We start from the raw sequence: 21,533 nt of genomic DNA, 5'->3' as shown, positions 1-21,533 counted from the left end.
AATTACATACAGCCAATGCAGGATTTCAGTAATGATGTAAATATTACAGTGAACAGTGACTGGCAACTCTAAAATATACGCTCACAACATATCATAAGTGCCAAATCCTCTGTTGCGACACTGTGACACAAAGGCACATAACAAGATTAACAATTACTTCCAAGAGGAAGCCTTCATTGCTCCGTTAATACCAAATATGTACTTAAGGCATTCATTAAATAGAACCATAATAAAAAATTAATAAAACGGTAATGGTTCATAATGATATGCTTGTTACAAGTTCTGTTAAAATACTATTGGTAATAGCCAACAAATAACATATCTAACTAGAGTCAACTGACAGTCCACAAAAGTTCTTGAAAACAGCTGGTATCATAGGTTACAAATGTTGAACATCCATGGTAATTTAGCTTGAATGCCCCATAATTGTGTCATGACAGTCTTACTACACTTCCTCCACAATACAGTGCTTGTGTGAAAACTTACATTATGCTCAGATCCATCAGCATGTTGTTTCAGTTCTGGATCTTGCTTTACTGAAACACTAGTGCCTTCAGTGTTTAATTGGTCTTCAAGAAACTGGAAAAAGCAAAATAAAAAAAGTTACACACACACACACACACACACAAGAGAGAGAGAGAGAGAGAGAGAGAGAGAGAGAGAGAGAGAGAGATATCGATCTTGCGTAAAAGCAATTACTCACACATATTCATCAATTGGAACCAGGCAGCGAGAAAATGTGGTGCTACAATTCAGATATTTGAAACCAAAGCATTGGTTATTCTTGAAGGCAGGTACAACAGTAAGCTTTTTTTTTTTTTTTTTTGGTGGGGTTTAAGGGCGCTCAACTACTGAGGTCACAGTTGTTAGAGCACATGGAATCTAGTAAAACTCAAGGGGAGGGGGGACACCTGAAAGTCCTGACAAAGATGCAGATAAAATACGTAAAAAAGTTAGATGTCTTTGGACAAGCCAGTCAAAGTTATAAAACGCAGAACACGAGCAGCTGCTCGAGCGTCATCAGCTAAAATATCCGGTAAAGTAGATGGCAGGGACAAGACAACACGAGATTGACTAAAGCGGGGACATGACAATAAAACATGGCGCACTTTTAATGCTTGACCACAAGGGCACTGCGGGGCCGGGTCACCGGAGAGCAGGTAGCGGTGGCTAAACCGGCAATGCCCAATCCGCAACCTGGTCAGAAGGACCTCTTCTTGCCGAGATGGTCGGGAGGAGGATGTCCAAGCAGTTGGGAGCGGCTTTACTGCCCAGAGCCTGTTTCCTTGGAGGGATGACCAAGCATCCCACCACAACGACACAAGCCTCTTACAAACAACCCCACGAACGTCAGATGACGGGACACAATGGGAGGCAGGCCGAGGCAGGACGACTGCAGCCTTGGCTGCAGCATCTGCAGCCTCGTTCCCAGCCACTCCTACATGTCCGGGAACCCACAGAAAGCTGACAGGAGAACCATTATCAGCGAAAGAATGGAGGGACTGCTGGATCTGTTGCACCAAGGAATGGACCAGATAGGGAGCTCCAAGGCTCCGAAAAGCACTGAGGGAATCAGAGCAGAGTACATACGATGAATGGCGGTGGCGGCGGGCATACTGAACGGCCTGATGGAGAGCAAAAAGCTCGGCCGTAAAGCTGGAACATTGGTCGAGGAGCCGGTATTTAAAGGTGACGGCCCCGACGACAAAGGCACAGCCAACACCATCGTCAGTTTTGGAGGCATCGATGTACATAAAGGTGTGACCGGCAAGTCGAGCACGAAGTTCGACAAACCGTGAACAATACACTACAGCCGGAGTACCCTCCTTCGGGAGTGAGCTGAGGTCGAGATAAATATGAACCGGAGCCTGGAGCCAAGGTGGTGTCGGGCTCTCACCCTCTCTGAAGGTGGTAGGGAGGGCAAAATCCAATTGTCGAAGCAGGCGACAGAAGCGGACTCCAGGGGGCAGCAGGGCAGAAACATACAACCCGTACTGACGGTCGAGAGAATCGGCGAAGGAGGACTGATAAGAGGGGTGGTCGGGCATTGACAACAGCCGGCAGGCATACCGACACAGCAGTACGTCACGCCCGTAGGTCAATAGTAATTCGGCAGCTTCAGCATAAAGACTCTCGATGGGACTAGTGTAGAAGGCTCCGGTCGCAAGACGTAACCCCCGATGGTGGATGGAGTTGAGACGGCGTAAGAGGGATGGCCGAGCAGACGAGTAGACGAAGCTCCCATAATCCAGCTTCGATCGGACTATGGACCGATACAAGCGAAGCAGGACAGTGCGATCTGCTTCCCAAAATGAACCACTAAGAACTCTGAGGACATTAAGGGAACGTGTACAACAGGCCGCCAAATAAGAGACATGCGGAGACCAACAAAGTTTCCTGTCCAATGTGAGCCCTAGAAGCTTAGTTGTTTCCATGAATGGGAGAACAATGGGGCCGAGATGTAAGGATGGCAGAAGGAACGCTTTATATCGCCAAAAGTTGATACAAACCGACTTCTCTTCAGACAACCGGAAGCCATTTGCCACGCTCCATGAGTATAGGCTGTCTAGACAACGCTGAAGGCAGCGCTCCAGGAGGCATGTTCTCTGGGCACTGCAGTAGATCGCAAAGTCATCAACAAAGAGAGAGCCTGAGACATTGGGTGGAATGCAATCCATAATTGGATTGATCGCGATGACAAAAAGGGCTACGCTCAAGACGGAGCCCTGAGGCACTCCGTTCTCCTGGAGGAAGACGTCGGACAATACGGAACCCACATGTACCCTAAACTTTCGATCCGTTAAAAAGGAATCAATAAAAAGGGGCAGGCGACCGCGTAGGCCCCACCTGTGCATAGTGCGGAGTATACCTCCTCTCCAACAGGTATCATAAGCCTTCTCCAAATCGAAGAACACGGCTACCGTTTGGCGCCTTCACAAAAAATTGTTCATGATGAATGTCGACAAGGTCACAAGCTGGGCAACAGTGGAGCGGCGGCGATGAAAGCCGCATTGGACATTGGTAATTAGCCGTCGAGATTCAAGAATCCAGACTAAACGAGCATTAACCATGCGCTCCAACACCTTACAGACACAGCTTGTAAGAGAAATGGGGTGGTAACTAGAGGGAAGGTGTCTATCCTTCCCGGGTTTGGGTATAGGAACAATTACGGCGTCACGCCAACGCATGGGGACCTGACCTTCGGTGCAGACGCGATTGTAGGTACGAAGAAGGAAGCTTTTGCCTGCCGGAGAAAGGTGTGCCAGCATCTGAACGTGAATGGCATCTGGCCCCGGAGCAGTGGACTGGGACAGTGGAAGCGCACGTTCGAGTTCCCACATAGTGAAGGGGGCATTATAAGTTTCCAGATTCAGCGAGTGAAAGGAAGGTCGCCGAGCCTCTTCTGCCTCTTTCCTGGGAAGGAAGGCAGGGTGGTAATGGGCGGAGCTTGAAACCTCCGCGAAAAAGCGGCCGAAGGCGTTGGAGACAGCCACAGGATCAACAAGGACCTCATTACCTGAGGTCAGGCCAGGTACCGAGGAGTGGGCCTTAATGCCTGACAGCCGGCGCAGGCCACCCCAAACGACAGAAGAGGGAGTAAAACTGTTAAAGGAGCTGGTGAAAGAGGCTCAACAAGCTTTTTTGCTGTCTTTGATGACTCTACGGCATTGCGCTTGGAGTCGTTTGTATCCAATACAATTCGCCAACGTAGGATGGCGGCGAAAGGCACGTAAAGCACGTCGTCGAGCACGGATAGCGTCCCTACAAGCCTCATTCCACCAGGGGACGGAAACGCGACGTGAAGAGGTAGTATGATGAATGGAATATACGGCAGCATTGACGATAACAGCCGTGAGGTATTCGACCTGACTGTCACAACTGAGAAAATCGTGGTCCGGAAAGGTCGCCAGGGAGGAGTAAAGTCCCCAGCCAGCTTTCGGTATGTTCCAGCTCGAAGGACGTGGGGATGGGGTGTGGTGCAGGAGACGAACGACACAGGGGAAGTGGTCGCTCGAATAGGTGTCAGAAAGGACATACCACTCGAACCGACGGGCAAGAGTGGTACAACAGATCGAAAGGTCCAAGTGGAAGTAGGTATGAGTAGAAACCGAGAGGAAAGTCGGGGCGCCAGTATTGAGGCAGACAAGATTGAGATGGTTGAAGACATCCGCCAAGAGTGAGCCTCTTTGACAGGATGCAGGAGAGCCCCAAAGGGGATGATGGGCATTGAAGTCGCCAAACAATAAAAACGGTGGAGGAAGCTGAACAATCAGGTGCATCATATCAGCCCGACTAACTGCTGATGACGATGGAGTGTAGATGGTACAAACTGAAAAAGTAAAAGCAGAAAGAATAATACGGACAGCTATTGCTTAGAGTGGGGCGGTCAATTGGATGGGATGGTAATAGACATCGTCCTGAACGAGCAACACGTCCCCACCATGAGATGGGATACCGTCCACAGGGGTGAGGTCATACCGCTCTGAGGTATAGTGGGTAAAGGCAATACGGTCAGTTGGGCGCAACTTGGTTTCCTGGAGACCAAGGACGAGCGGACAGTGCAGGCGGAGGAGCAGTTGTAATTCCTCCCGATTAGATCGAATAACTCTTATGTTCCAATGTAACAAGGCCATCGCTAGTCAAAAAAAGAGGGGGAACGAGACGGGGGGAGAGCTGGTCACCTCGACGGCCGCGGAGTGCCAGGTTTCGAGGGAACAACGCTGCAACCGGCGGGAGGTGGATCCTGCTCCATCGAGTCGTCGCCAGCTGCGGCCGCTGTCCCGGGTTGTGTAGGAGGGGCAGCATCATTTGCCGACGAGAGGCCAGCTGAGCGCCTGGCAGCAGAGCGTCCCGGCGAAACTGAGGACGGCTGGGAGCAGCGACTCACGGACGGAGCGTCAGACGAAACGCGCCGGGGTGGAGAGGGGGATAGAGACTTCTTCTTGGAGGCCTTCTTGGAAGTCCGAGGAGGCACAGGGATGGTGGGCTGGACCCGAAGAAGGTCCTCACGCGCGGGGTCCGTTTTGGAACGCCGGACCTCAGAAGCTGGGGTCCGGAACGTTTCTCCGATGGACGCCTGAGAAGAGGATCGCTTCTCAGGCAGCGGGGGAGGGGGGAGGAGGAGGAGGAAGGGTGGCCCCTGGGGCAGAGGGGGCGGGGGCCGCGGGGGAGGAGGATTTGGAAGGGAGGGATTTGGGAGGTGGAGGCATAGACCCCAGATGGGGGAGGAGGTGGAGGGGGGACAGGATAGGGGTGAGGATACTGTGGAAGGAGTGGACACGACTGAGGCAAACGAAGTGGTCAACGTCACGGGATGGAGGCGGTCGTACTTCTTCCTGGCCTCAGAATAAGAGAGACGATCCAAAGTTTTGAGTTCTTGAATCTTCTTCTCCTTCTGATAAGCGGGGCAGTCTAAGGATCTAGGCGAGTGGATGACAGGACAATTAACGCAATGAGGTGGTGGGGTGCATGTATGTTCCTCACGAAGAGGACATCCACAATCGCCACAAAGGGGCTCAGCCTCACACCGTGACAACATGTGCCCAAAGCGCAAACACCGAAAACAGCGCATAGGAGGTGGGACGTAAAGTCGCACGTCGCACCGGTAGCACATCACCTTTACCTTCTCTGGGAGAACATCCCCCTTGAAGGCAAGGATAAAGGCCCCGGTGTCGATGCGACGGTCTTTCGGGCCGCGCTGGACTCGCCGGACGAAATGCACGCCTCGGCGCTCCAGTTTGGCCCTGAGCTCCTCATCAGATTGCAGCAGGAGGTCCCGATGAAAAATAACCCCCTGCATCCTATTCAGTGCCAGATGTGGGACAATGGACACTGGGATGTCCCCTAGTCGAACGCACGCCTGGAGCGCCGCCGACTGTGTGGCGGAGGTGGTCTTTATAAGAACGGACCCCGAACGCATTTTACTAAGAGCCTCGATTTCCCCAAAGATGTCCTCGATGCGCTGAACAAAGAACATGGGCTTGGAGGTGGCGAACGTCCCCCCATCGGTTCGAGACCAGACCAAATAGCGGGGGAAGTACTTCGCCCCAAGCCAGCGGGCCTGTCCTCCCTCCCAGGGAGTGGCCAAGGGGGAAAGGGCAGGAGAACCAGAACCAGAGACAGTACCCTTCTTTTTAAAAGACTCAGCCGCAGAGCGACCTGATACATGTTGACGTTTCATCTGCGAAACATCCGCCCCCATACCACCCACTCCGACCAGGGGCTCTCCCCACGGGCACCACCCAGCCTCAGCGAGGGCCACCTGGCAGGATGACCGTTGCCGGGAGTCCTGATGCCCCAAGGAGACGAGCATCTACTCCTTGGCCGACGTGGGGAAGGTGCAGCTCAGGTATCGGCAGTAAAATCCCTGTGTTGTCAGGGGGCTACAACCTAGAGGGTACATGACGACCCCACCACAACGGGCTGGCTACCGTGCCGGATTTCGGGTGCCATGGAAAGTCCATCATGATCGTAGGTGCAGATGGGGACGCACTATGGGCGTAACTTGTACAACCCATCAGGCGTTTAGGCCCAATTTGAAGAATAGTGGGTATGGTTACAACGCCGTTACAATGCTGAGTGCCAAGATCTTAGTGCACTGAGGACCAGTGGTACACCACGTAAGGCATCCTTCCCCAAAAGGCTCATACTTCTGTAGAATTTTGAAAAATGGAGGGCAAACCCCAAGGGGGACCATCACATGGAAGGCCGAAACGGTTGAAACTCCTTTTAGTCACCTCTTACGACAGGCAGGTATACCTCGGGCCTATTCTTACCCCGGACCCGCAGGGGGTGCAACAGTAAGCAACTGACCCCGAAATATCAATCAAAATTATTTCTTACATGCCAAGCAGCAATCAGCATACACAGTAACCATATGTACATATCATGAAAGTGGATGTGTTTTACATCACCTCCTAAACCACTTTTTCGAATTCAACCAAGCCAGGTACACATATTGCGTACCATCTACACTAAAATGGAGATGGGCAGCATGACGTGGAGAGAGGAGGGGAAGGAACAGATAGAGAGGTGTCAGGAACAGATGGACAGGGAGAGGGCAGCAGATGAGCAGAGATGGTTGGCTGATTGAATGATTAAAGGGACAAAACTAATAGGTCATCCATCCCTTCTTCCTCAAACAGGCAGGCAGGTCTACATGACTGTAGGTAATGCAGAGCCTACCACACACAATCCAGAGGAAGAAAACCCCAATGTATATGAAAGGTTAGTGAAACCAATATAAGAGACAGAGAAAAAAGGGAGGCAGAGAATAAAAGACAGGCTTGAAACCCCATTTAGGGAGCAGCCGGAAGCACCAGAGAGCAGACTGCAATGAGGGGACACATCCAACAGTCATCACCACTTACCAGAGGTACTCCACTCACAGTGCCTAGGAAAGACTAGCGCCACAGACAGGACAAGATAAGTACAGAGAAAAAAGATTAATTCGTCTAACAAACCATGCAAGAGGGGGGAAAAGAGTAAATTAGCAGGTAGGGTGAAAATCGGGCTGAACCACCAAGCCCAGAAACTACAGACTGGTCTGGGCAGAGGAGGCAACAGAGTGTTCTGCCAACCCCTCAATGGGCTGATAAGCTTAAGTTGCCCTCCCTTAAAGAGAACAGTAAAAGCCCTCCTCATTAATAAAACGTAAAAGTCAGCTACTGAGGCATCATCTCCTAACACCAGGGGTAGCATGTCAGCAAGATTCTGCCACAGGGTGCTAGGTTGGACAGTACAGCAAAATGTAGACCACTGTTGAATGGGAATGAAGTCAGTGGGGTGGCACTGGAGGAGATGACCGGGAGTCAGCCAGGTACGGCTGATGTGGACCTGGCAAAGGATAGTAGAATCCTTGTGAGAGGCCTGCATGGAGTACCTCCACAGATTTGTAGTCTCCTTTATCACTGGTAGTTTGAAGTCAGAGCCATCCATTCACAGGTTCCTAAAACTTGATGGTATATTACCAATCAGAGTTCTGTTTCCAGAATACTGATCATCAGAGCTGGTTTACTGGTAGCCAATTCGAACAGGCTATCACCAAGTTCATTCCCAGGGATCCCAACATGACCCAGAGTCAAAACAATGGTCACTGAGCATCCACATTGCTCAGGGGCATGCTTGGAATACTGGTTAGCAATGACCAAGGGATGCTGAAGGCAATACTGGCTGAGAGCTTTCAAACAGGTCAAGAGGTTGCTACAGATGAGGATGCACCCACCAGTGGAGGAAAGGACATTCTCGAGACAATCTGAGGTAGCTACCACCACTACAGCTTCTGGGAAGGAAGTCAGTTCAGTATACCTGTGACAGAGTAAGCAAAGCCCATGTGATCAACAACCATCAAGAAATCAATATAGACTACTGCTGAATTCCAGGATGTACAAAGGATGGAGAAAAATGGGTGGCAGAGGGCCTCAGGAGAGACCGTGTCTTTAAGACCTCATGATGGGTCAAGACAAAGCTGTGACCAAGGGTTGCCCACAGAGGTGTATGCGAGTGGGCCCAGAGGAGAGGTGCAGGAAGAAATAACTGGAGTCCAGAGGAGAGGGACAGGATGGGGATTGCGATCATAATCCCTGATCTGGGCCACCATTGTGGAAGATGATTTGCTGTGTTTGGCGTTAAAAACATAGGTAGTGTAACAGAGAAGCTGTTCTTGGCACCTGATACACAATGAATGGACCCCAGCCTCCATGAGTAATCCATCCACAGCACTAGTTTAAAAGGCTCCTGTTGTAAATCAAACCCCTCAGTGGTGTATCAGATCCACTATCCACAATGCTTAGGGTGATGCCGAAGCATATGCCAGACTTCCATAACCAAGACAGAGTTGTATCATAGCTTAGTAAAGCTGCAGAAGGGTAGTGCACTATGCACCCCCTGCTGGTGTTACTCAGGCGTCAGTCTTCTGAGGTGCAGCAAGCGCTTTCTCTTACACTAGCAAAGATTGTGAATTCATGTCTACTAAGAATCAAAGACCAGTCCTAAAAAGATGCAAGTTCCTGCCACATTGAGTAGTTCATCATCAAGATAAAGTTCTGATTGTGGATGAACCATATGACTTTGACGGAGAACAATGACATGAGTCTTGTCAACTGAAAACCAAAAGCCATAGGTGAGTGCCCATGACCATGTCTTTCATATGGTGCCTTGCAGTCTGCATTCAGTGACACCCACACTGTAAAAGAAATAGTAAGAGGCAGAAGTAGTCAACATACGAGGAGGGTGATCTGATGACCCCATAGTTGGAGGTGACCATTGATGGTTCGTAGAATGACAAGGACACTCAGTACAGAGCCCTGCAGAACTCCATTCTCTTGGATATGGGGAGTGTTGTGGGAAGCACCAACTTGAACCTGGAAGATACACTGTGACATGAAATTCTAGATAAAAATTGGGAGTGGATACCACAGACCACATTCATTTAAGGTAGCAAGGATATGATGTGACCTCCTGGTGTCATACAGCTTTTGCATGTCTAAGAAGATGGCTATAATGCATTGACATTGGGCAAAAGTTGATTGGCTGGCAGACTGCAGGGAAACCAGATTATTGGTAGTGGAAGAGCCTTGGCAAAAACCACCCTGGGACAGGGCCAGAATTCCCTGAGACTCAAGGAGCCACACAGCTGCCAGCTCATTGCACATTCAAGCAATTTACGGAGAACATTGGTGAAAGTTACTGGGCGATAACTGACCATCTCTAAAGGATGCTTACCCAGTTTCAGCACTGTGGCAATGATGCTTCGTAATTGTTGCGATGGGAACTGACCCTAGCTCCAGAACCAGTTAAAGATGACAATAATATTATACTGACATTCCACTGATATTTATTGGTCCTGTGAATCAAACATTGTACAAGTAGGTTACGTATTTTGTTTGTGAGTGTGAGTGTGTGTGTTTCTCAATCAACATGCCAACACTTTCGTTTGGTAAGTTACATCATCTTTGTTTTTAGATAAACATTGTACAAACGTACATAATGATATAGGACACATCAAATGATTGCAATAAAGTTTAACAGAATACTGTTTTATGGTTTCCAGTACATAGCAATATGAGTCTAACATGTGGGAATAACATTTCACAAAGAAACAAAAAAATTTTACACATATGCATTTCTTACTTTCAGCCTTGATTATACGGACACACCCATATATGTTATAGACCACATATAATACACAGATAATACACAGATAAATCTACATGCACACTCTTATTATTTTGGCCGTAATTGTAAAAACTATTTAAATTTTTCACATATTTACATTGTAGATAAATATTCATCAACACTATAGTAGTAATTCTGTTGCAAGTAGTCACTCACTGCAGTTTTGAATATATGCACGCCAGTTATTGCTTTAATTTTTTTAGGTAGTTTCTTATACAACTTTTTCCTGCTTGCAAGGGTCCTTTTTGTTATAGTGTTGTATTTGAAAATTGCATATGTAAATCTTGATTATTCCTTGTGTTGTATCAATGGATACTTTGGTTTTTTGGTCAATCTTGCTATTTTCATCTACAATTTTCCTCATAAATATTATTGTTTCTAGGATAAATAGGAATAGTAATTGAAGAATATGAAGGTTTTTAAATAAGGGTTTGCATAAAGATCGAGGTGCTGTGCCTTCCATGGCTCTTATAATTTTTATTTTGTGCAATGAAACACCTTTTGCTGGGTGACGAATTTCGCCAGCAAATTAACCCATATCTTAGTAGTGATTCTGCTTGGGCATAGTGCACATTTTTTATGACTTGCATTGATGTGCATCCAGCAAGAATTTTTATACTATAATAAATGGTATTTAATTTATTGCATAGGTGTTGTGTGTGTTTCTGCCATCTTATATCATCCTCAAGCCAAATTACCAGAAATTTGGTGCTATTTACAATTTCAAGATTTTTGTGTAACAGTCTTTACGCACTCATAACCTGGGCCTCTGACGCCAACATTTTCTAGCTTTCTAAGCAACAGACCATCATTAATGGTGTCAAATGCTTTTGAAAGATCTAGGAATATTGCTGCTGTGTGTTCTTTTTCATCTGATGCATTTAAAGCTTCATTTAAAAAATCGATAATAGCTGTCTCAGTGGATTTACGTTTTCGGAAAGCATGCTGCGTAGCTGAGAAAAGTTTATTTTTTTCAATGAAATCTACGAGTTTTTTATAAAAGGTTTTTTCAATTATTTTAGAAAAAACAGATTGTAGGGAGACTGGCCTATAATTTGTTATACCTGTTTTTCACCCATGTTGTACAATGGCTCCCTTTCTGGGAGGATTCCCTTACAAAGTGAACTATTACATATGTTTACCATGGGTCTAACTACTAAGGGTGCACATGTTTTAATGATATGGTCTGGTATGTTGTCAGTACCAGAGGAAAATTTAGAGTTTAGCTCCCCTATTGTTTTTAGCATTTCCTTTTCATCTGTTGGGTGTAGGAAGAGAGACTTGGTACTAGGAATAGTTTTAATCTGATTTTCACTGGCAGCATGTTGAAAGGTTTGCTTCACCAGAATATCAGCTGTCTGAGAGAAATATTAGTTAAAATGTTTTGAAATCTGCTAGGGATCAGATATAACAGAAGAGTTTTCTTTCAGTTTGATATTATGGTATTATCTCCATTTTACTGCTGTTTCATGCCTTACAATGTCCCATGTGGCTTTTAATTTATTTGCCATTCTTTTTGTTTCATTTATGGCTGTAGTTAAAATCTTTTTGTAATTCTTAAAATAGGAATAAAATTCTGGGGATGTGATGTGCTATATAGATATTTCATAAAGTAATCTCTTTTTCTTCGCAGATGTTTGTATCCCTGTTGTGACCAATTTTATTTTCAGATCCTTTTTTTTTTACTGTCTTTTTATGGAGCAGAAAAATTCAAAATGACAGCTAAAACTATTTAGGAGTTTGTTGAACTTATCATTTGTACTTTTACATTCATACATGTCTTCCCAAGTTTCTTTACTCAGATAGTTAAGGAAGTGTTGTATATTCTGGTCATTATACTTCCTAGATGTAGTTGTTAAGACATTCAGTTGAACCAAACTGTTTTCCTATTCTTAAACTAATTTTTTGGGCTGTATGGTCCTCAAAGCCTGTATTGTGGGTTTGAGTTGAATATTTCAATGGTACATTTGTAAATATTTGATCAAGGATTGTGGCTGAGGCTTTTGTTATGTGTGTTGGTGTTTCTATAGTAGCCTTTAAATTGAAAATTGCTAAGAGGTTCATTAAAGCAGTTTTTTCTTTGGCCTCAGGTGCAAAGTCAGTGTTGAAATCCCCACATATAATTACTTTTCCATTTTTTTGTGTAGTCTTGTGTAAGATATTATCAAGGTTCTTTAACACGATATTAATATTGCTAGTTGACACCCTGTATAGACAAATTATGGCAATTTTTTCATCCACAATTTCAATTCCATGTACTTCAATATCTTTCTCTATGAATTATTTTTCTACGAAAGGCATACATTTAACATTTATGCTATTTTAACATAAATGTGACTACCACCATCTTTAACCAATTTCCAACAAAAATAACTACCCAATACAAAATTTGGAATGTATACCATATGAAGTTTCTCTTTGTCAAGCAAAATGTTCAGTAAAACATCATACAGAAGTCTTTTTAATGTCATTTTCTAACAAAATACAAAATTTGTTTCCTTTGTTGGACAGCAATTGTACATTTTGATGAAATACCGTCAAGTTTGGAGTTAAAAACGAGTTCTGAAACTTGCTGTCCTTAGTACTTGTATTTATATTGGAATTTCTGCCTGGAAGATACTTTTTATTTTCAATTTTCACTTTTTAATTTTCACCCCCTTCATATGGTATCAGTTTCTTTTGTTCTTAATGATTTTACAGATGTCTGTAATCATTTTACTGAAATTCATTGAGCCTAGTCTGTTTAAATGCACACCATCCTTTCCCAAGCATTTGCCACTTAAAAATTTGTTGGGTTTAACAAATATCGTGCCGAGATCGTCACACTGTTTCCTGATAGCACTGTTTATGTTGTTTATATAAGAACTGTTTGCTGACCTTCTGTGTAGAATTCCACTTATAACCAGTCTTGAGTTTGTGTACAATGCTTTTGGCTGAACAAATGATGTTTCTTGTCTCACTTAGAATTTCTTCCTGAGTGCTGCTTTGTATTGAATTCATCACAGAGTGATTAAATACACCATTGTAATTGGTCATTGGATCCTTTCCATTTTTAGTGGTAGATTGTTTTGCACTTTAGAGATTTTTAAAATGATTGTTCAGCTAATGAGGTCAGATACCACGGCGAACATCGATTTCACAGTTTGGTGAAATTACATTCTTTTGTATACAATTGCCAATAACAAAGAATTCATTTCGTTAATCTGCTTTTGTGAAGAAATTTTACGTTTCACCCTTTAATTATATGTCACTGTTTATCAGGTGTACTTACTTACAGGTTTTCAACAGTTTAAAAACTCTGCATCTTTTTCGGTCGTATTTTTCCCATGAGAATTTTCAATGTTCCTTTTGCACACAAGATTGCACACAAGAATTTTCACATTTTTTTCTGTGTTTGGTACTGGGTTTTCACAAACACAGGGTGCCAAACCACTTAGCAACTTCGCGTTTGCTTCCTTGAGACACACAATTCCACTCCTGAGCGATTCAATATCATTTTGCAGCAGTTTATTTCGTCCTTCAATTTGATCATACTTTCTAGGTTGATTGTTTCACTTCGTAAACGTACTGGGCATGTCCACAGAGAATCGTCGTTTACGAGTTTTAGATTTAACTTTTGCGCACTTTTCATGCACCCAGAAATTGCACTTTACACGTAAGATACCTTTCATAACACACTTGTTGCACTATTTACACAATGAATTCATTGTTTTTTCCCTTTTTGTGATAGAGCGATGTGTCGTTCCACTGTATACTGGGCGTCATATTTATAGAATAGGTGCTTCATCACTTGGTTGTGGATGAAACCCGGACCTGGGGCTGTATCAGGGCAAAGGGCTAGGACACTGACGAATTCCACTATGTGAATGGAGCTTTATTCATCTCCAGGTGGCATGTAGGAAAAGATATTGCTTTTGCTCCACCCATTGCTTGAGAACATGAAAGACACAAAGATAATTCTCAGATGCTGTGACTCGAGCATATGCAGAGTAGAATGTTCAGGAATCGTATCTGGGTCAGTGGAGACAGTGCAATTTCAAGGTAATAGCAGATACACCCTCTAGCATCTACTAGTATATGTAGGACATCTCATCTTAGGTCAAACCCACGAAAGAAAGGTGTGTGGGCCGATGGTTGAAACATGCAGCTCCCAGCATTCTTGTTTACATTGTTTTATCAGGTGGCAGTCCCGGGCACGAAGCCATTTAAAGTGGATGATATGCTCCATCGATTTGTGCCACTTACGGTGCTGGAGAGCTCAGCTGCTATTGCTAATGGCCTCTGTAGTTTCTGATTACTGCCAAGGTACTCTCATGTCAGGGCAGGCATGAGGAACAAGGGATTACTAAATCAGCTGCCAAATGAATGGCTGTAATTACATTCTAGACTGCCTTGTTGATGTCTCGAAGCCATGGGGAGTTAAGGCCGACAGCAAAGGCAAAAGCACTCCAGTCAGCAAAGTTGAGAGCCCCTCTGGGCACGCATCCAGGGTAGTGATGTGGAAGGAGGAACAGGAAGATATGAAACGGTCATTACCACACAGGTCATCATGAACATCCCAGTGGATGGGAGAAGCCAAGGGCTGCAAGTGGAAAGGTTAATGGCTGAGAAAACTCTGTGTGCCATGCTGAAGTGTGTGGGGGCATCAGTATTTAAGAGTCAAAGTTCAAGTTGTGCCAGTAAGTGCCAGCTAGTGATCGTGGTTAAGACCCACAAAGGGTTATGGGTGCTGAAATTGCCCAAGATTAGCAAAGATGGGGGGAGATGAGACACCAATGCAAACAATATATCGTGAGATGCTTCATCAGGAGGGAGGTCAAGACTGCAGACAGTACTACCCTGAAATGCACTTACCCCAACTGCCCAAAGGTGTATCTACAGGCAAAAGTTTGCTATAGAGTGTATCCAGAACACATGTGCAAACTCTGTTCCGGGTTCCACTGAGTGATGCAAACTGGGGCCTGAGCGGTTGCTGGAATCTCTGCCTTGGCCACAGGAGTTGAACAGGTGGGATCTGCTGGAGTGGAGGTCCACTGGAAGGTCCTACTCGGTGAAGCACTTTTCTTGTGTTTCCTCTTCTTAGAGGATTTGATGATGGCAAGAACTTCTCTGAATCAGTTTCACGTAAAAATGATGATCCTGAAGCATGGCGACCAACAGCCTGTGGATCCTTCAGCAACTTGCTGTCCAGTTGTAGACCAATGTAACCCAAGAAGGAACTGTCCCTGAGGACCCATTCCTGGCAAGGGAAGCCAGAAGCAGCTTATTCATCTGAGGCTGGGGGTGGGGACAAATGTCCCTGGTGGATGGGAAGCAATTGATCCCCAAACAATCAGGGGGGCAGGGATGGTTGAGTGGCCCTGAGGGACCACTACAGAAAGAGTAACATGCAGGAGTACCATCAGCAAAGTAGAAATATCTTTGTAGCTGTAGCATGTAACATTGTTGTAAATGCTGGGGAGGGATGGGGGGGGGGGCAACTGCTTGCACTTCATTTTGGCCTCTTTGTCAGTAGGTTTGTCCTGAGTCTTGTATTCTTCTATCTTCTTCCCTCTCTAGAAAATAGCATAATCTGGTGAACAGAGAGTGTAGTAGAATGAGATTTTCACTCTGCAGCAGAGTGCATGCTGATATGAAACTTTCTGGCAGATTAAAACTGTGTGCTGGACTGATACTCGAACTCAGGACCTTTACCTTTTGCAGGCAGGTGCTCTACAACTGGGCTACCCAAGCACGACTTACGACCCATCCTCACAGCTTTAATTCAGCTAGTACCTCGTCTCCTACCTTCCAAACTTTACAGAAGCTCTCCTGCGAACCTTGCAGAACTAGCACTCCTGGAAGAAAGGATATTACAGACATTGCTTAGCCACAGCCTGGGGGGGGTGTTACCTGAGTGAGATTTTCACTCTGCAGCAGAGTGTGCACTGATACGTAACTTCCTGGCAGATTAAAACTGTGTGCCGGACCGAGACTCATACTCAGGACCTTTTGCCTTTCGCAGGAAGTTCTCTACCAACTGAGCCAAGAAGTTTCATATCAGCACACAATCCGCTGCAGAGTGAAAATCTCATTCTTGAAACCCCCCCCCCCCCCTCCCTGGCTGCGGCTAAGCAATGTCTCCGCAATATCCTTTCTTCCAAGAGTGCTAGTTCTGCAAGGTTCACAGAACAGCTTCTGTGAAGTTTGAAAGGTAGGAAACGAAGTACTGGCAGAATTAAAGCTGTGAGGATGGGTCATGAGTCGTGCTTGGGTAGCTCAGTTGGTAGAGCACTTGCCCACGAAAGGCAAAGGTCCCAAGTTCGAGTCTCGGTCCAGTAAACAGTTTTAATCTGCCAGGAAGTTTCAGGGAGTGTAGTGCTTTCCACCAGTGGACACAAATGGGGTGAGAGGCACATGGGTCATTTGCATGCAGTACTCATCCACAATCTCTACAGATGAGGCTCGTGTTGCAATGCGAAGACATGCCCAAATCCAGACACTTAACCGCCACAGATAATAGGGGTGGAGTAGGTTAGAAGTGGAGTAAATATATAGCCAGGTGAAGCCTAGTAGTCAACTAGTTTTCCTTAAATAAAAGTTCCTTCATTATGAAAAACAATGCCATATCTTTATTGTACAAAGTAAGAGATCATGACAACTTTGTTTCTCTCCAGTGTCACAGTCACAGTAGTGATGTGGTGAATTATGGAGGCTACATAAGTTACAAATTTATGTTATTTTACATTTCAATTAAATTGTGAATTTGTTCTAAATCTGTACAAATAAAAATAAATTTAATCGTTTTGCTTGCACCACTAGCAAGCCTTCAGAAGTCACAGAAAACAACTCACATATATGCCATCTGGACACATGGTTGTTGTACTAGTAATCCTAAATTAAAGAGAAATTTTCCATGATAATGAACAGGCACAAGGAATGATCTTTGACGTAAAACGCAGTGACCACTTGTTTTATGTGCAGTAGACTAAAAATTCGCAACTGGTTTACTCTCCACCACTTTTCCTAGTCAAATGATCCAATGACACAGCCACACCCTTGGTACAATTATATATGTCAGTGAATGTCTAGATATGCCCCCAAAGTTAAGTTTACAACAATTTCCCTCTTGTTTCATCAGAATTTGTTCTTCCATGATTGAAATCTCCTACCTGATGTGTGAACTTTCTCTGCATCCACCTAATCCAGTATCACAAATTTATACCTACACAAGCAGTGGCACAACAAATTAAGTTTTTGGGCCATGATTCTCTTAGCATTTGCTGCAAATAAAATTAAAATAAAAAAGCTAATTGAGCAGTACAATGTGTGCGACAAATACAGCTCTTCTGCAGTGGCAGTATTAGCAGGTGCACAAATATATTTGTGTTAATAATTTTCTTTTACTGCATTTTTCTGTATGGAAACCAATATTTTCCAGTGTAAATAAATTGTTTATTCAAGAATAATTGGCACCCAATTTACTTGCATCGTAACAACATATTAAAATAGATTGTCATGTAATACGAAAAAAAGTAGAAACCATTTGAAGATTCTGGTCACCATTGAGCCACAAAAACCATCACCAGATGTAATGGCAGAGCCCAGCATTTGTCGAAACTTCCACAACAAAGTTCATCAGCTGATTCCTTTAATCCCACAGATATGGGCAATTATTTGGATATATTAGCATCAGGATATTTTAGTGATGACATAAAACACAAGCTTTTCACAGCCGCAAGGAAACCTGATAAATGTTTTATCTTTCCTACTTCCGGGCACAACAATAGAGGATGCGTTGAATGCAGACAAGTGTACCATAATCACTTTGAACAGTATGTAATCTCCCCACGGAAAATTACCCTCTACCACGCAATAATTAATAATGGTCAACCAAATCATCCACATGTATTTACGTTTGAAAAGTATCTGATCAGATTTTCTAGTAATATATGCGCCGACAGCTCGTCGACGCCAAGGTATTTTTCTAGTACGTTTATTCTTTGGAACAACAGAGGTACAGAGATGTATGCTCCATGGTTATTATGGAGAGAGACAGGAACAGCTTCGGAAGTATCGGTTGGAAGATTGTCGGATTGCTAAAGAAGATTTATTTACTCTTCTTCGCGCTAAAGCGAGTTAGAAAAGTTTGTGCCGCTAGAGTGATAAGTAAAGAAGAAAAAAAAAAACCTGTAAAAGAAAATTACATGAGACTTGGAACCAACAGAAAACGGAACATGTACGGAAATGGATTCAATATACAATTTTCTTCAGAAATAAGGTTTGTGACCATTTTATTCTAGAGTGAATGACGAATGAGTTCTCTGTCTGAAACATTGATGATTGTCTGGGCCCTGTAATTAATTGGGAAGTTTCAGCTGTGACGAAGAGAGCCTGCAGTCTCTGAGTTTTTTATAAATCGTCCAAAAGGCTTCGTCCACATCTGAAATTTTAGATCTGTCGTAAACTGAACGAATTGTTCAAACGATCGATTTTCCCAACTGAATGCAGCGCTTAATAATAATAACAAATGTAAAGATCTTTTCCAGCAAGCCAGCCGCTGAACATTAAGACGAAGGGCTCCACCAGAGATTCTACTAGGCTGATTTCACGTAATTAATATTTTCAAACTGTACACAGATAAAGTACAGAGAGAGAGAGAGTGAATGGAATTCGAGAAATTACTCAGAATCCTCCATTAGCATAATTGTTTGTCTGTCTTTTCACGGATCAGCCTAATAAGAAAACACGAAGCCCTGACTATTGTACCGATTTATGTGTGAGGGTGAAAGAGCGATAAAGGCGACAGATACACTTCTGTACAGACAAAACATTACACCAAGTTAGCGGCAAGCTGCATTCATATAGACTTTCATCATTTACAGAGTAGAATTCATTATAATGGCGACCGTGACAGGACACGTTTTTGGACGTTGTTAAAATAATTTTGTTCTCTGTTTCATGTGAACTACGAGGAGACAACTTAACTTGGAAAAGAGAAGAAATACTCGCAGGCAAATTAAGTCCATCTACAGATGAAAGCAGCACGCTGGGCGCGGAAATAAGGCCAGATCTATAATTTTTTATTAAAGCTTGCTAGTTAGTATTGAGGAAGTAGACGTAGATTTGAACATTTACTAATTGTGTTCATGCCAGGCGTAGTTTGATTGACCTGCCCTAGTTGCATTTGCCTGTATAAGTACTATAAGAAAGTAAACACTGAAGTATACTTGTGTGAAGGGAGAGATATATACATATTGACTGTAGGACATTTATATGGTTTTAACTAGGGCAATGTTTAAGATGAGTCAAGCAGAGCAGAGCAACACACAACAGCCTTCAGCTGTTAGCACTAATGATAATGATGTAGTAAGAAGTGTTGTAGAACCGATCGCTACAGATAGCGCAATAGAACGCCCTGTAGACACGGTTGGAGATGTAACAGCAGGTATGCAACATGGATTAGATCCATTAGTAATTATCATGACACAGATGCAAATGATAACCGAGAGTATGAATAATATGAAAACCGACATTAACGCGAAATTAGCCTCAGTTACTGAAGGGCAAAATCATTTGAATACAAAATTAGCCTCAGTTACTGAAGGGCAAGAAAATCTGAAAATTGACATTAATGCGAAGTTAGCCTCAGTTACCGAGGGGCAACATGATTTGAATTCGAAGTTAGCCTCAGTTACTGAGGGCCAAAATGATTTGAACGCGAAATTAGCCTCAGTTGCGGAGGGGCAGGAAAATCTGAAAGCTGAGATTAAGCAGCAGTTACACGACAGTTTTTCCGAATTAGAGCAGCGGATAGAGGCGAAGACAAAGGAACTTAAAGATCAGGCCGAAGAGACGGAACGAAAATTAACTGCACAAATAGAATTGGTTAAAGCTCAATGTGAGGAATCTACTCAACGCGTACGTGTAGAAATGAAGGAGTATGTGGCTATTAAGATAGATACCGTACGGGAACAGGTGGAAATGGTTCCGCAGTTAGTACAAAAGCAAGATGCCATGTCATGTACAATTGCGCAACTTCCTGAATTGGCACATACGCAGACGAACCTAAAGGAGAGTGTTGAACATCTGACAGAACGTCAAGACGTTATAGACCACCAAATGAATGTATTAACGGGTAAATTATCCGAAATCACATTAGAAAACAAAAGGCTAATGTGTGAAAACGTTGAGCAAAATGTTAAAGCAGCATTCCAGAGTCTATGTGGCAAACAGGAAGAGAATTTGTTTGCGAAAGGACTTGAGGAAGTGCGACAGCAGTTAGGGGCTGATTTCGAGCATTGGAAACAAACGATAGAAGAGTCGATACGCGTTTCACAACAAGCCTCAGAACAAATTAATACCGGCCAGCAGCAGAAGTTGGCAGCGTCTGTAGAGCCAGTTACTGCACATTCGCACACGATACCGACTTGTGTGAGTAACTCTAATATTAAATTGCCACGAGCTAGTTGTTCGCGTGAAGTTTTATCTGACGGAGATTACGAAAGTCTTTGCCATGCTGAAGAAAAAATGATAAAGCATCGGCAATTTCAGATTTTTAACACTGACAAAAGGGGGGGGGGGGTCCATCCGATTGTTTTTATTAGAAGTTTTAGAGGAGTGCTACCCAGAAATTGGTCGGAGTGGCAGAAAATCAGTTTTGTGACTGGGTATATACAAGGTTCGGGGGCGATCTGGGCCTCCGACATGACTTCTGTTTGCTCGACCTATGACGATTTTGAGAAAGCGTGGTTAGCAAAATTCTGGTCAGAAGGGGTACAGGAACGCCTAAGGCAGGAGGTGCTCTACCCAGAGCCTTTCTCTTTTTCAAAAGGAAGCCGTAGGAAGTATTTTGAAAAATATATAAATAAAACTAGATATTGGGACAGACCTATGCCTTTGCCAGACATAATAAACATATTTAAGGCGAGATTACCAAGTAACATCCGAAATAAATTAATTGACGGGAACGATAATGACTTGGAGTCGTTCCTCACGACGTTAGATCATATAGACATTATAGAAGAGAACAACCAGAAAGCCCATAACAACAGATTCCAATATAGGGAGATAGAACCTCCGCCAAATGGTAGGCAAGGGAACGCACAGAGATCGATAAATAGTGGAGAAACCCCTCAAAATCTCAATAATAATACCAGCAATAGTCTTGCAAGGGGCTATCCAAGGAACTACAGGAATGGGAAACGATACAATCCCGTATGGGGAAGCTAAAGGAATTTCAGACCGCAAGCCTGGAACAATAACGGTAATAGAAAGTGGAATCAACCGGGGGGAATAAACTCAAATAACCAACATCAGTGGGGACGGACATCTACGAATCAACCGGTAATTACCGAAGTGACGGACGATGTCAACCA

General features: G+C 44.2%; 1 protein-coding gene across 1 annotated transcript in view; it reads right to left on the bottom strand.

The window, feature by feature from the left end:
• The window catches only part of LOC124553890 (zinc finger protein 708-like), a 117,093-nt gene that overhangs the window by 62,983 nt on the left and 32,577 nt on the right, over positions 1 to 21,533 (bottom strand). Inside the window, exon 3 of the mRNA XM_047127906.1 lies at positions 487 to 579. Within this exon, the coding sequence (XP_046983862.1) occupies positions 487 to 579 (93 nt within the window). The remainder of the gene's footprint in view (positions 1 to 486; positions 580 to 21,533) is intronic.

Source organism: Schistocerca americana, chromosome 11 (genome assembly GCF_021461395.2).
Source record: "Schistocerca americana isolate TAMUIC-IGC-003095 chromosome 11, iqSchAmer2.1, whole genome shotgun sequence".
NCBI classification, from domain to species: Eukaryota; Metazoa; Arthropoda; class Insecta; order Orthoptera; family Acrididae; genus Schistocerca; species Schistocerca americana.
The sequence above is the reverse complement of the archived record's forward strand: the minus strand, read 5'-3'. Positions and strand labels throughout refer to the sequence as shown.